This window comes from Anguilla rostrata, chromosome 10 (genome assembly GCF_018555375.3).
Source record: "Anguilla rostrata isolate EN2019 chromosome 10, ASM1855537v3, whole genome shotgun sequence".
Taxonomy (NCBI): Eukaryota; Metazoa; Chordata; class Actinopteri; order Anguilliformes; family Anguillidae; genus Anguilla; species Anguilla rostrata.
In genome coordinates, this window is record NC_057942.1 from 14,294,737 (window position 1) to 14,310,825 (window position 16,089).

Genomic DNA, 16,089 nt, shown 5'->3' on the forward strand with positions numbered 1-16,089 from the left:
CCTGATAATCCCCTCCCTCCTCCGTTCCTCTTTCCCTCTTGCACATTCATTTCTGTCTCCGCTGATCCCTTTCTCTTTCTACGTGCCTCTGTAGCCTTCTCTCTCCCTCTCTCCTCCCCTTTCCCTCTTCCTTGTCTGTCTCTCACTTTCACCTTCTCTCCTTGATTTTTCTCTCCCTGTTTCTGTATAACCTCAGATTCAGTCTCTGTTTTCCGTTCTCTCTCTGCCACTCTCTCTCCCTCTCTCTCTCTCCCCCTCTCTCTCCCTCTCTCTCTCTCTCTCTCCCTGGCCTGTGAGGCTGGGTTCAGGAGAGAGCGGGCTGCCCGGCAGTGGAGAGGCTGTTCCCGGCTCTTCCTGGCTGTGGGCTGGGAGAGGAGCGTTCATGCGCGAATGGGCAGAGGGCTTGTGGTCATTATCTGACTGAAGTCTCAATGCTGCCTCTCCAATTAGTTTTGACCCAGAAGGAATCTGCGGTGCAGCGCGATGAGGGGATGGGGGGATAGGCATGCCTCTACCCCGCGTCTCTCAGTGCGGCTCTGGTACACATGAGCAAGCCCCGAGACACACACACGCTCTCTCACACCTTCACACGCACGCACACGTACACACACACACACATACACACGCACACGCACGCACGCACACACACACACGCACGCACGCACGCACGCACGCACGCACACGCACACAAACACATACACACACTCGCACACACGCACGCACGCACACGCACGCACGCACACACACACGCACACACATACACACGCACACACACACACACACGCACATGCGCACACGCACACATGCACACAAACACACGCACACACACACACGTGCATGCTCTCTCATGCACACTCTCTCACACCTTCACGCGCACGCACACACACACACGCTCTCTCACACCTTCGCACGCACACACACGCACACACACATGCACACACACACCCACAGGCACACACTCACACGTGTGTGCACAGACATACATCACACTCACATATGCTCTCTCTCTCTTGCCTTCACACACACACACACACACACACACTCCCCCTCTCTCATTCACTTTCATACATACACAACACACACACATATACACATGCACGGGCATACTCTCTCTGACCTTCATACACGCAAACGCAAACGCACAGACACACACACACACACAAGGTTACTCACATATGTAAAGGCATACCCATGTCACTGAAAGGCGCTATATCCGTGTAACAGTGGTTGCCTGCTGCAGCGGTGTCTCATGGCCTCTACTGAATGTGTATTTGAAGTTACTGCTTTCTGCTTTTAGTTAGCTTTTTTAGTTCGTTTTTTGTTAATAATTCTGTGTGCCGGAACTAAGGGCAGAGGGTTACAATTTTCACTCCATACCAAAACAATGTATTTGAAGAAAAATGTCAATGCCATAGAGCAACACCAGTAGATTGAAGTGACGCACGACTTTATAGAGCACTGTGCGGATGTACAGCTTTAACTAAAGTTGAGCCGTATTCTGTGATCTTTTGACCTTGGGACGTTATCTTTCTTTGCTGCGTGTTGGGTTTTGCTGAACTTCCTGTTTGGCTAAAGCAAGGCTTGATCCAATCTCACAGCGCACATCGCCTAGTCCTAGCGTCTTTCCCTGTTTTGCCTTGGTGACATAAAATGAACGAAGCACTCCCAGTTCACTGGCTACTTGCCTAAAATAGCCTTTTATCCTGAATTCAGTCCACATTTTAACTTTTTATCTTCTGAACTTTTTATCTTTACCCACGTAGTTTGGTGAAAAAAATGAGTAAAAAGGAAAATGGACACTTTCATTGAATTGTGAATGAAAAGTGAGGGAAAATGCTAATTGAATTCAGGCCGATGTTTTTGTTTCAGTAAATGCAGAAGTATGATGTCTCTAGTGTGAGGTATGGCATGTCCCTGGACCCAACTACAGGGTTGCAGTTCTCGGGGTCTATGCTTTTCAACCCACCCCCCCCACCCCCCCAATATTCAAACTAAAGCAATGCCCTTGCCCTTGGGAGTAAGAAACGTACAGTAATTAAAAATATTACGCATAAATGCACAGCTCAACTACTGTCGACCTGTCCAAAGACAAAGAAACCAAGGCAACATATCAGAAAACCAGACCGACCCGTCATTGCTGCTCTCGTCCGCGGGCGCGCGGATAGTCACCCCCGTTAGCGGCCGCGCCAGGTTCCGTCGCGCCCCGCCCCTTTCGAAACAGCCCGCAGGTACGGACTGAGCGCGCTCAGGCCAGGTAATTAGGCCGCCTTCCCTCCGGCCCCCCCGGTCTGCGCGGTGGCCAGCGCGGGCTCGGCTCCGATTTGTAAAGTAATGATCTAATCTGGGGCCTTGTGGGACCGCGGCCATTTAGCGTTTGATGTCTGGCCAGGTGGTCCGGCTGCCGGTGATGGGAATGAAACAACTACAATATCACACCGGCCACCTCTGAATAATGAGGGGGCTGCGCACCGTAACGTGTCGCTACAGAGTCCGTGCTGCGTCGCTTCGATACGCAAACAAACATATATATATATATAAATATATAATGTACACAAACATGTGCGCACACACATAAAAGGCGCGTATTGGCTTCTCCGCGCAGGGGTCTGCGGTGTCCTTTCGGTAGCGTGCGGGAGCGGTCGGAGACGCGCCCTGGGATAGCCGTGCGGCGGCGCTTAATGAAGGCACGACGCGGTCGCGCCGCGTTACGCTCACGCTCCCCCGGTGTGCTCCAGCCAGGCGTGCGCTCCCGTACAGGACCTTCCCAAACTCCTCGGGTTGGGTCGGGCGCTCGTGTATGACTTGGGACGCCGGGCCGGTGTACCTGTTCTGTAGTTTACGCTCTTTGCTGTCTTTAGTGTTTGCGCTCTTGCTTTGTTTGTTGTTTGTTTGGATGTTTTTGTGTTTGTTTGTTGTTTTTCTGTGTTTGTTGTTTTTTTTGGCATGTTATTTGTTTGTTTTTTTGTGTGTGTGTGTTGTATGCGGTTGTACTGGCATTTTACTGACTGTGTTGGGGTGCGCAAGCATGCAATGCAATCACTGAGTACTACCACATGTCTGGTTTTTGCTTCCCGCAAACACTTTATTTGCAAAAAAGCTTTTTTCACATTTGTTTTCAAAAAAAAAAATCTGTTTATTACAAACGTGCAACTGAAACGAAACAAAATGCAGGGATTGGTTTTTAATTTCAGCGCGAGTGAGTCACAGTCTACCCCGTATTTTTCCCAAGGACGAGGAATCGGCTATCTAAAAGAAGATAAAAATAGAAACGAATGACACAGAGATAACGCCCGGTTTTGCCGTTTCCTGTGCTTCTCCGCGCAGCGCTCGTTTCCCCCGAGCGCTGTCTAACGGGGATGACCCCCGACGCGGCCGCGGCGCGCGGCGCGGGGACGTCGTTAGCGGATAGCGTTTGAATATTCAGATGGCCGTTTTAATTGAAGTGAACGAGTGTTCGCACGTGAAGGGGCCGTCGGTGTTGGGGAGGGCCCCGGGGCCTGGTCCCGCGGCCGGGGCCCGGGCATCTGAGCACGGGTCAGCGGGCGGGCGGGGCCCGAGACGCTGGCTGCAGATTGTTTTTAATGCGCTGTGGGGGGGACGAGAGGGGCCGCGGTGGGGAGGGGGGTGGGGGTTGGGGGGGAATATTGCGCAGCGGGCGGGGAGAGCTCTGCTGATGCGAATTAGCGAACACTCCGAACCCGTCTCCGTAACCAAGGAGGCATGAAAACATGGCGTGTGGTGGGAGTGGAGTTGAGTAACTCGCAGCGAGGGGACATTGCTTTTCTGTCGACTGCATGGCTCGCGGATCAGAATTGAGAGTGTGTAGATTGTCTCAGTCCTCTGTGATATCAAGATTTAGGGAGTGGCTTGTCACTTGTCACTCCTCTGTGATATCAGGATTTAGGGAGTGGCTTGTCATTTGTCAGTCATTGGTGATATCAGTATTTAGGAAGTGGCTTGTCACTTGTCAGTTCTCAGTGATATTAGGATTTAGGGAGTGGCTTGTCACTTGTCACTCCTCTGTGATATCAGGATTTAGGGAGTGGCTTGTCACTTGTCACTCTTCAGTGATATCAGGATTTAGGGAGTAGCTTGTCACTTGTCAGTCCTCAGTGATATCTGGATTTAGGGAGTGGCTTGTCACTTGTCAGTCCTCAGTGATATCTGGATTTAGGGAGTGGGTGCAGATCAGTCCAGCACTCCCTGTCTTCTGTCACTGCCCTGCTTTATTTTTGCTTCTGCAGTGCACTTCTGATGGAAGGCTGTGTTCTCTTTTTTCCTGGGGGGCGGGGGGGTCTGTTCACAGACTGGAGTGCTGTGCTATTCTTCAGTAAGTGACTGCAGGGTAGTTCCTGGTACAGTTAATCTATTTTTGGGAAGTTGGTTCTGGGTGTTGCTGGGTTTCCATGAATTCTGGTGATTTTGGAGATTATAGTTGGGGTCAGGGGGTCCTTTTTGAGAGTGGAGACTGGGGGTGGAGCGTGTGTCCTCACCCTTTGCCCCATGCCAGATCCAGGATGGGGTTCGTCAGGCCCTCGCCCTGCTGCGTTCCCCGCCCCCTCCCCCTCCCCCTCCCCTGCCGCCGCCATCGCCGCGACTCCGCTGCCATTAATTGGCCGTCAAAATATGCTGAATTAGCGGATTAAGGACCTTGGGTTTGGACGCCGCGCGGGTAGACGGGGAGGTTTCCCGGCGCAACCCGTCCCCGGCCCCTCCCCGCTCCGCTCCGCGCCGCGGCGCTGCGGATGCGCGTCCTGGACGTTTGAGCGGATTGCGTTTCATTAGCCTGATTTGAGCGGACAGCGCTAAGCTGCTGTCGGCCCCGCGCTGACAGCTAATTACAGGAATGAGCCTCGTACACTGATAGAGAACAATGCAGGAGGATGAGCTCCCATCTCGCCGGGGGGAGGGACCTCTGCGTGTGCGTGTGTGTGTGTGTGTGTGCGTGTGTGTGCGTGTGTGTGTGTGTGTGTGTGTGTGTGTGTGTGTGTGTGTGTGTGTGTGTGCGTGTGTGTGTGTGCGTGCGTGGTGTGCGTGTGTGGTGTGTGTGTGTGTGTGTGGTGTGTGTGTGGCGTGTGTGTGTGCGTGTGATGTGTGCGTGTTGTGATGTGTGTGTGTGTGTGAGTGTGTGTGTGCGTGTGTGTGTGTGTGTGTGTGTGTGTGTGCGTGTGTGTGCGTGCGTCTGTGTATGTGTGTGTGCGTGCGTTTGTGCATGCATGCGTGTGTGCTTATATGTGTGTGTGTTTGTGTGTACGTGCATGCGTACGTGTGTGCGTATATGTGTGTGTTTGTCTGTGCATGCGTGAGTGTGTGTGTATGTATGTGCAAGCGTATGTGCATGCGTTTGTGTGTGCGTGTCTGTCGGTGTGTGTGAGTGTGTGCTTGCGTGTGTGTGTGTGTGCATGCGTGTCTGGATGTGCATGTTTTATATCATGCATCCTATGTAAGCTTTACAAACATTTTGCTGTAATCTTTGTCTTTCAGATTTTCCGTGCTCAAAATTCTCTACAATACAATGAAAAGGAATAGGGTTGGTGACGTGCATGTTTTGTCTGTTTGAGAAGTGAGACGTGGTGAACTGAGCAGTCTGATGGACGCGGGCTCGTCTCCTGCTCTGCACGCTGTCCCTGAAGGTCCAGGGCCATTGGGCAGCGGTGGCAGTGGGGGGGACGTGGGGTGGGGGGGGGGGATGGGGTGGGGCGGGGGTGGACTGCCCAGTGATCTGTCTGCCTTCATAACTCTTTCCATCTTTAAATAATCAACATTAGAGCCAGATTAAAAAAGCCGGCTCATTCATGTGAACACTTTCTTTCTCCCCCTTACCAGAAAATTAAATGGATTAGCACAGACGTCAGTAAGCCCGGCCCTGCGATACGCTCGCTACATTTAAACGCCATATCAGACCCAAACGATTGGCTTAGCGGAGATTCGGCTCGCCGCGCTCGTTTTGGCGTGGACGCTTACGCGAAGCCGGAAGTTTCCTCTCTCAGTTTGCTTCTCTCTTACCTAGAGAACGCACAACCAGGGATCACGATCGGCTGAAGGCCACATCCGCTCCGCGTGAAACGGTCTTTTTCTGGTCGAATCTACCCCAGCGACGGCCTTACCGTGCGCTCAATAGGCTACGCTTTAACCCGAGACATAGACGCTGTTGTCCAATGGCTGCTGGTGGAACAGGCCCATTTGAGATATATACGTGTTCCTCGTAGTCCGCGTCCGGACTGTGAGGGTCGAGGGCATCGTCGTTACGGACGACGGTGCGGACGGACGCGTCGGCATTTAACCCGTCGCTCGAGCTACGCGTCTTCCGAGCTAGCGGTTTCCATCGCGGGATCACGTGTCATTAGCGCATCGGATAACGGTCTTTTTTTATTGTTCTTTTTAAGCTCCGCCCTCGGGCGTCTCTGCACCGCCCAGCTTTGGCAAGGTAACTCGGTGGCGGCTACGTGCTAACGGAGAGGGAGAGGCGGGGGGGGGGGGGGGGGGGCTGGCCGGAGACGGGCCGGCGGCGGGGGACGGCGGCGCGCGGGGTTTGTTAGCGGGATTTCTTCACGTTGGCGGGGGGAACGGAGGCCGCGTTTGTCAGGCCGCTCCCCCCTGCCCAGCGCCTGACAGGTGAGCCGGAGAGTGGCTCCCCAGCTTCCTAATTGTCCCCCCCAGTCCTGTTTCCCTGGCGGGAGAGCGGACGGCTTGGCTCGGCCCCCGTCTCCCCTGCCACGCGGGGCCTGTCTCCGGAACCACCCCCCTCCACCCCCCCCCACCTGCCGGCCCGACAGCCTGCCCCCGGAGCGGTGTCTGTGGCTTGGACAGTAATCAACACTGAGGGGCCCGTCTCCCAGCTCAGCCTCCCTGGCAGCTTATCAGGGCTCTGTACCTGCCTCTGAAAACTCTGTACACACACACACACACTCACAGACTGTCAGTGCATACACAGACACAACTAACACACACACAAACACGCACAGCACATGCATGTATGCGTACACACACACGCACTCACATACTGTCAGTGCATACACAAACACACCTAACACACACACAGACACGCACAGCACATGCATGACACTACACCACACACAACACAATATAAACACACACTTTAGCTACACACACAAGCACCACATACATCATCATTCAATACACACTCAAACACACTTAGTTCACTCACACACAAACACACTGAGTTCACTCACACACAAACACACACGCACGTAGCACGCTCACACACACATGCACACACAGAGCATTTCCTCTGGCCAGTCCCCATCTGTAACGTTAGTATTGATTTTTGATCAGTCATCTGTACCCATGATTAGAGTAGTTCTCACATACCGTAGGACCTAAACCTGACTTTGTCTAAATGTTAAGGATTTTTAAAAAATATAATAATAATAATAATAATAATAATAACAATAAATTCCAAAGATTCAAGAGTTTCAGAGACACAAACAAAGGAATGTGTGCAATTGTCAAGAGATTTCACAATTGAATTCCACAAAGGATTTGAATATGGAAATGAAGGAATCTCGACTATTTGTTGTTTTTTACCCTTTTCTTACAAGAAGGTATCGTGACGGTGAACGTGGATTTGTCTGACTGAAGTTTGTCTGTTTCTCTCATTAATTTGGCAGCCTGCCCTTCTCTGAGCTGATTACTACACTAAATAAATGTAAATATAACCACGCACTCCGCACTGCACGCAGTAGTGTACATACTGCGTACAACAGAAGAATTGGTTGTACAGAAACAGTATTACCTTGCTTCCGCTTCACACAAAAGGATAGGCTCGTTCCTTCAGAGCACTTGTGCGTATGAAAATAACATGTGGAAGTTGTTATTGAAAATGTATCTTATTAATATTAAGCACTTCCTTGCAAGAATTTGTCGATATTTCATGGTATGTTTTATACTTTGTTTTTTTTAACTAAATTAAGAGGCAAGTGGGTTGAGATAACATAGCTGCTGTCGGAGTGTGGAGTGTTTGGAATGTAATGTGACGTGTGTGTGTGTGTGTGTGTGTGTGTGTGTGTGTGTGGGAGGGGAGTGGGAAGGGAGACGTGCCATTTCCTGGCACAGCCACCCCCCCCCCCCCCCCCCCCCCCCCCCCCACCCTGTGCCAGCTGCGATCAGCTGGTGCCGTTTCCTGGGGGCACGGCTCACCAGCCAGATGCCCGCCAAGCACAGCCGCCGCGATCGCGGCTCTGTTACCGTACCCGCTCCGCCAGCCCGTGCCCGGCTAGGGAGGGCCCCCAGCCACCGCACTCCAGAGCTTTAATTAAGCAGTCTGGAACGCTCGCGCTCCCACGTGCGCGCTCGCCCGCCCGCACACGCACGTGTGAGCACGCGGAGAGACGCACGGGCGCGCACGGACGCCCGCGGATGTGCGTACGGCAACACGCGGAGAGCTGCGGACACACGCCCGTGTGTGAACTGACTGACAGACAGACAGACAGACCCACGCGCACAAACACACACCCGTGTGCGAGGATACTGAAACATGTGCACGCATTGTGGAACACTCAGAGCGCGCACAAATTTACACACACAATGCCTCACATACACAGGCATATTCAACCATGTGAGGACGCACGTATCAACAAACAGAGACGCGTGCGAGAATATGTAGGTATAGAACAAGGGAGTAACAAACAGACGCACACACACACATGCAAAGAAGCCAGAGCTCAGATACATTCACCGAATGTCAACGCATCATATTTAATATATTAAAATGGACTCAAACTGACAGGTGGAATTTGTTTCTGGCCTCTTTGTGCATTCACACAGAAATGAGAATGCGGAGTGAGTGATTTGGGGAGAGATGGAGCTGCGTGTGGGGTGATTAGCGACAGACGACCAGGAGAGGCGGCTGTAGGTGGAAGTGTAGTCCTCTTATGGTGCCTTGCATCATTGCCTGCTTCTTCTCTCTTTCTCCCTCTCCCTCCTGCTCTGTCTGTCTCCCTCCCTCGCTCTCTGTCCCTCTCTCTCTCTCTCCCTCTCCCATCAGAGCTGTCTGGTTGTCCTGTTACTGGCACAACACTGCCATCCAGAGGCCTTTATCAGGAAGTGCCGTTGCTGGTTTATTACACTTCTCAGTGATTTTTTTTCTGCTTTATATACATAGTTTTGTTTTAATATGTGTTCATAGTAGGTTCCTAGTTTTCGGGGCTGTGTAACCATAGCGATAAGAGGAAACAACCTGCACCCCGAGGGCTATGTTTCAAATCCCAGCTGGGCGACTGCTGGAACGTGCTTTGGTAGGACTCTTAACCTAAATTGCTGTGGTAAAATATCTTGCCATATACCGCACATATAGAAGATAAAAACATATATAACTTAATGGAATTCTTTCTGGACGAGAATGTGCACTGAGAGAATTATAATATTCACCTTATTAGACTCTGCTCTTCTGGTTCTGAGGCTGAGATATTGACGGCCGTTGCAGTCTGTAACATACGTTTGCCGTTTTTATTGGAGCGGATTGCGCTTTAGTGGATGTCGGGACACGTGAGCGTGCGCGAGGGGTAGCGATTTTCGATAGGTCTCCCTCTCATCTCTGGATGGCCCGCGGCTCCCCATCCTGCCGCCCCTGCTCGCCTGGCCCTCTATCGACTGCTGTCACTGCCGGGCTCCCACAACGCACTGCTCAGGGAGGGCTCCGAGCAGGATTTTATTGGAGAAATGCTGGCGGATGCGGATGTGGATGCGCGCGTGTTTGTGTGTGTGTGTGTGTGTGCTTGTGTGTGTGTGTGTGTGTGTGTTTGTGTGTGTGTGTGCGCGTGTGTATTTGTGTGTGTATTTGTGTGTGTGTGTGCATGTGTGTGTGTGTGTCTGTGTTTGTGTGTGCGTGTGCGTGTGCGTGTGTGTTTGTGTGTGTGTGTGTGTTTGTTTGTGTGTGCTCATTAGCCTCACTGCCTCAATGCATCATTATTCCTCCCTTAGTCATAATGTCACATTCTCACTGACTCATGCGCAGAGACTCACTCGTAATGTCACATTCTCACTGACTCACTCTCACTGACTCACTCGTAATGTCACATTCTCACTGACTCACTCGCACTGACTCACTCGTAATGTCACATTCTCACTGACTCACTCGTAATGTCACATTCTCACTGACTCACTCGCACTGACTCACTCGTAATGTCACATTCTCACTGACTCATTCGCAGAGACTCACTCGTAATGTCACATTCTCACTGACTCACTCGTAATGTCACATTCTCACTGACTCACTCTCACGATGCTCGCACTGACTCACTCGTAATGTCAATTCCACGACGCAGCACGACTCACTCGTAATGTCACATTCTCACTGACTCACTCGTGATGTCACATTCTCACTGACTCACTCGCACAGACTCACTCGTAATGTCACATTCTCACTGACTCATTCCATCTCCAAGTGCCTTAATCTCTCCTTAATGGCATCATGTTCACTATCCCTCTCGCCATCACTGCTGCTGGCTGCAGAAACAGGGCTCAGAGGGAGAGGGTGTGCAGCTTTACTGTAGTCTCGTTAGAGACACTGCTCACGTGGGGACCTGTGTTGAGTGTAGCCTGTGTGTGTGGTGTGTGGTGTGAGGTGTGTGGGAAGAGACGCTGAAATGCGTGGCGTGGGGACCGGTGTTGAGCGTAGCCTGTGTGTGTGCGGCATGCGGTATGTGGGAAGAGACGTTGAAATGCGTGGCGTGGGGACCGGTGTTGAGCGTAGCCTGTGTGTGGGGGTCGTGGGAATGGCTGAAGCGGGCGACGTGTAGTAGCGGTGCGTGTGTGGAAGAGATACTGAAATGCGTGGCGTGGGGACCGGTGTTGAGCGTAGCCTGTGTGTGGTGTGTGCGGTGTGTGGGAAGAGGCGCTGAAATGCGTGGCGTGGGGACCTGTGTTGAGCGTAGCCTGTGTGTGTGGTGTGTGGTGTGCGGTGTGTGGGAAGAGACGCTGAAATGCGTGGCGTGGGGACCGGCGGCGTCAGGTGCTCAGGTGCGCTGTGTTTATGAGCCCGCAGCCCCTGTGCCCAGGAGCCTGGTCAGCTGTTGTTCAGAGCGAGGGATTACACAGCTTAATCATTAGCCCAGATAAGCAGCAGCTGATGCCAGCCTCAACCCCCTTTACACCTAATTAGCCTCATTAATGAGCTCCCCTCGTCTCCGCAGAGAGAGCTGTCTCCCCGGGACCGCAGGTAAAAATACCTCACACAGGTACGCCCGCTCCCGCCTGCGATCGCTGCACCTGCGCTTCTGCCCGCACGCGCGCGCACGGGGACGCCCTGACGAGCGCACGCACGCTCACGCTCGCGCACGCGCGACCACGTGAACGCGCGCATTCAAAACCTCTGACCTCGTGCACTCCCAGCGTGTTGTCCGTACGCTCACTCAGACTCTGGTTCCACACGCAGCTGGTCTTCATTCGCCTGTCAGTCCTCCAGCCGTACCACACTGCGCCTAAGAGCGCGGTGATGAAACTGTGTGGTGATGTCGCGTCACTGAGAGACAGCGTCCCTGTGAATAGCGTTACTGTGAGCGGGATGGTCCCGGGGGGGAGGGGCGGAGGCACATGATGAGTTGCAGGTGGCGCGCCCCCCCCCCCCTCGGGGGCCGCTGGGTCGGATCCTTGCGTCCCCTCTCCCGGGACCGGGGCCTGGGGGCCGGGGGCCGGTGTAGGGGCTGGAGGGGCGGTGAGGGTTTGTCTGCCTCAGCTAAGTCTCGGGCCTCTCGCTTGGCTCTGCGGTGGGAGGAGGTCCCCGCCCGTCATTTGTCACAATCAGCGGCTCCCGGCTTCACGGAGGCCCAGGGTGGGCCGGACGGGGCGGGGCGGGGCCGAGCCGCACGCGCGCCGCAATTCACCCCCCCGTACCCCGCTTCTAACAAAATGGTGACGCGGCAAAGTTCCACTGAGAGCTCTGCTCCGTCTGCCACCCGTGTAACCGAAACAAATAAATAAGCAAATAAATAAATAAATAACAGGAATAAATCAGCGGAATGGAGTCTCTGCAGGTTCATTGTTCATTCAGGGCAAAATGTGGAAAGGCATTAAGGCTGAGCCCGGCCTGATTTGCATGTTGCTAGTTCATCAGAAGCACCGTGTTTTTTTTTTGTTAAGATTTAAGAGAGTCTGCTCATTCTGGTGTTTTTAAAAAAAAAAGGCGGGAATCATCCGCTCCCTGTCTGGAGCCGGTCCCCGCTGTGCGCATTGAAACCGCTCTGTGAGGTGGAAATGCAGATTGTGAAACCTAAAATCAACGTTGCTCGCTTTGGCTCTATGTCGTCTTTTGGTTAATTTCCGGCTTTGAAGGCCGACGTCATCGCTCTGTCTCTCCGCGTGAGCTTTCAGCTGCCTGATGCGACGTGCCTGATTCCCGCCGCGAGTAGACACAACTCTGGCGGTTAAGTAGACCTGACGGTGCGTCTGACGTTGTGCGCGTGTAAACTGGGTGTCGTGTTAATTGGATAGCTCGGGGTGTGTCAGTGAGCGCGTGAGTGAGCGAGCTGGAGGTTGGAGGCCCTGGAGAAGCCCTGGGTGAACAGTGAGGCCAAGAAGGCCGAGCGCCCTGAGGTTGCGGACAGACGGCCCCGTCTGCTCAGTGTCACAGAGCATTAGCGCGCCGCGCCCGCACCCCTGAAGCTCCTCACCACGACAACCAGCGCAGCCTCCCGGCCAGCAGACGCAACCTTCCGGATCTTTCCCAAAGATGGAGGGGAACAGAGTCGGTGTGTGCTTTTTTTTTTTTGCCGGAGTGACCCTGCGCTCTCTGCTTTCAGGAGGAGCCAATCACGTTCAGCGAGGAGACCTTCGTGACGCATCGATCCAGCGGAATGCGGCAGTTCCTGCAGAGCGCCATCCAGCTGCAGCTCTTCAAGCAGGTAGGAAAGGGTTAATGCACTGAGGGTACATGTGCAGCAGGAGGAGCATGTGCAGCACTGAGACTGGTAAGGTGTATGCTGTCATTACACCAGCAGAGCACTGTGACTGGACAGGTGTAAACTGTGGGGGTAGGCCCAGCAGTTTGTCTCGGTTAGGGTTAGGGTTAGGGTCAGGTATATACTGGAATGGAGTTACAACACTGAAACCTAGAAGGTAAAGTACTAAGACTGGGCGAGTGCAGCACTGAGACTGAGAAGGTATACGCTGTCCCAGGACAGGTCCAGTACAGAGACACAGCAAAGTACAACAATGTAACAGTGTCTCCACTGCATCAGACAAGTCTTCCAGACCATTATCTCCATTTGCCCTTTTATACGGCTTGTTTTTTATTGTCCATTTTTCCTCTCCCAAGTTCATCGATGGGCGTTTGGAGCTCCTAAACTCCGGAGAGGGTTTCAGCGATGTCTTTGAAGAAGAGATCAACATGGGGGAGTATGCCGGTACGAGTTTGCAGGCTGGATAACACGCACATTCTTATTGAAATCTCCTTTTTCCTCTCATGAAATCACACGCGCCTGCCTGCACACCTGGCTTGAATACAGAGCACGTGGACTTCATGTGTGTTAACCTGTCATGTGGTCTTCATGTGTGTTAACCTGTCACGTGGTCTTCATGTGTGTTAACCTGTCACGTGGTCTTCATGTGAACTAACCTATCGCGTGGTCTTCATATGAACTAACCTATCACGTGGTCTTCATGTGAACTAACCTATCGCGTGGTCTTCGTGTGAACTAACCTATCACGTGGTCTTCATGTGAACTAACCTATAACGTGGTCTTCATGTGAACTAACCTATCACGTGGTCTTCATGTGAACTAACCTATCACGTGGTCTTTGGTTTTTCTCTCCAGGCAGTGACAAGACCTATCACCAGTGGCTGTCCACAGTTAAGGTTGGTGCAACCGCTTTCCGTTTGTTAACTATGTTTTATTTGATACCGGGCTCTTATCATCGAATGTCTTTGATACCAGAGATTCAAGTCGAGGCAGGCATAACTTGAAGGAAGAGCAATGATGCTGTAACAGCAGAAAAGATATTACCTAGAGGGGATAGCGGTGGAATCAATGAGATGTGATCAATCGGCGTTTGATTTTTGACTGAGAAATGTCCTAACGGAACAACTTGCAGTAAGATATCACATAACCGAATTTCTCTTGAGAGGATGAAATAATTCACGGAATAAAAAACCCTTGAATGTTAGCGTGGGTAAAAAAAAAAGTGAAACATTTCTTCTTGGTACCCCGTGGCAACCAAAGATTGACATTGAGAGCAAATCTACGAACCTAGAAGACAAATAAAACAATCTCTTGGAGATAGCCTCTTCATCTACAACTGCTGGATGGTTCAAAGCGCGTATCCTTTAAAATCATTTACCAAAGCTTGTGTCACTTGCAGAAAGGCAGCGGTGCCATATTTAACACGGTGAAGACGAAGGCCAACCCAGCCATGAAAACAGTCTACAAATTTGTAAGTGTGGGTCCTGCGTTCTTTTTGTGTGTGAGATGTTTGATGTCTTCCGTTCATTATCCGTCTCCCATTTTCTGTTTTGATATTGTTTTAATGCCTCTGTTTTTGGCCCTCTCTCTTTTTGGAGTTGTGTGAAATGCAGATGGGAGAGGTTGGTTGGTCACGCACCGATATGCCTGTGAAGTATACATGATGCCTTTTCAGTCTATTTTTGAGTATCGCAATGCAAAATATTTACACGTTGCCCATTTTGCTTGATATTATCAAATATTTACAGTTGTTTTTGTTTAATATTTAATTCAAAAATGTGAAGACGTACACTCTTTCTGTTGCACGGTAGGCAAAAGATCACGCGAGGATGGGGATAAAGGAAGTGAAGAACCGGTTAAAACAAAAGGTATCGTCTCATTTCTCCTCTTAAGTTATCCAGTGGGACGGAATGTTTTCGGAAGCTTTGACATAGTGCCCCAGCAGGGGGCACGCTTCTCTCTTGAAAACATAGACGGTCCCCAGGGCAGACCGACTGGGACACTGTGCTGCAGGAGATCCTTCAGTTGGAACGTTAAGCCAAAGACCTGGCTCTCTGCGTTCATTAAACGTTTGACGGCACTTATTGTTCAGAATAGGTGCTTCCTCAGTGTCTTAGCAAAATTCCCACTCAATCTCACCATGTAATCACACCCCCCCCCCCTTAATTTAATTGGCTTAATAAATCCCTGCCTCTCGATCTCTCAGCTGATGTATGGTGGGCTTTCTGGTGCAAAATAGCTGCTGTGTATCACCCAGGTACATAATACACATTACCAGCATTTCAGATGAATTGCCCCACTCCCCTTTACTGAAAAGCACTTTATAAGGTGCCATATACATGTAGCTTTATTATTATTTGTATTATTTAGAATTTTAAATTGTGTATTTGTTCTTGGGGGTACGGTAGTGGATGTGTGACATCGCGATCTGTCTCTTAGCTAGGCCGTGCTGTGTCTGCTGGTTTACTGAAATACTCTTGAGGGTTTAGACCTTATTAGTGCATTATGCACATGGACCATTTATCAAAAAGAAGCATGGCCTGTTTAATACTAACCCGGAACACTGTAAATTAAACCACGCTTGCGTATCCAAACACGCCTGTGGATGATAATTTTGCAGGAAGGGAAACCAAATGTCGATCCAGGTCAGCAAAAGTAGTGTCTTAATTTTGTTTGAGTATTTCTCGTGTGCCTCATAGATATACTGATGGATAGATCTGTCTGTCTGTACCTGTAGGAGCCATTTTGCTCTCCCTTATGACTTGTCTATTGCTTTGGCCCATTTCTGCTTTTTGCTGTCTACCAGACCAGCTCTGGGTAACGCAGACCCTCCTCTTCCTCCCCCCAGGACATGACCGAAAACGGGTACGCGGTAGCCGGCGAAGACGTACAGCAGCACGCCGCGGGCTCGCCCTCCGCCGAGAGGAAGGAGGTCCGGCCTCGGGAGGAGCGGCGGCCAATCACGGTGCACTTTGGGCAGGTGGGTGGAGCTTCGGCCAATTAGGTGGCTTGCGAGCGCGAGCGAGGCAGCCCGACCGTCTGATTACAGGGAGCTCTCACAAAGTGGGCATGTGCAAAGTCTTACCGTTCCGCATACCCCCCGCCCCCCCGCCCCACTGCACCTGAGAGGAGAGGGAGGGGGGTGCATGCATCGCCGTGGCGACTTGCTTGG

General features: G+C 51.7%; 1 protein-coding gene across 6 annotated transcripts in view; it reads left to right on the forward strand.

The window, feature by feature from the left end:
- LOC135265082 (DENN domain-containing protein 1A-like) overlaps positions 1-16,089 on the forward strand; it is a 140,423-nt gene that overhangs the window by 98,778 nt on the left and 25,556 nt on the right. For all 6 annotated transcript variants that reach the window (XR_010332844.1, XM_064354324.1, XM_064354327.1 and 3 more), the window contains 6 exons: positions 12,759-12,860; positions 13,274-13,361; positions 13,773-13,813; positions 14,317-14,388; positions 14,729-14,785; positions 15,766-15,897. Coding sequence is in view for 5 of the 6 variants with exons in the window: in XM_064354324.1 (XP_064210394.1) it covers positions 12,759-12,860; positions 13,274-13,361; positions 13,773-13,813; positions 14,317-14,388; positions 14,729-14,785; positions 15,766-15,897 (492 nt within the window). In the remaining variant the exon portion in view is untranslated. The remainder of the gene's footprint in view (positions 1-12,758; positions 12,861-13,273; positions 13,362-13,772; positions 13,814-14,316; positions 14,389-14,728; positions 14,786-15,765; positions 15,898-16,089) is intronic.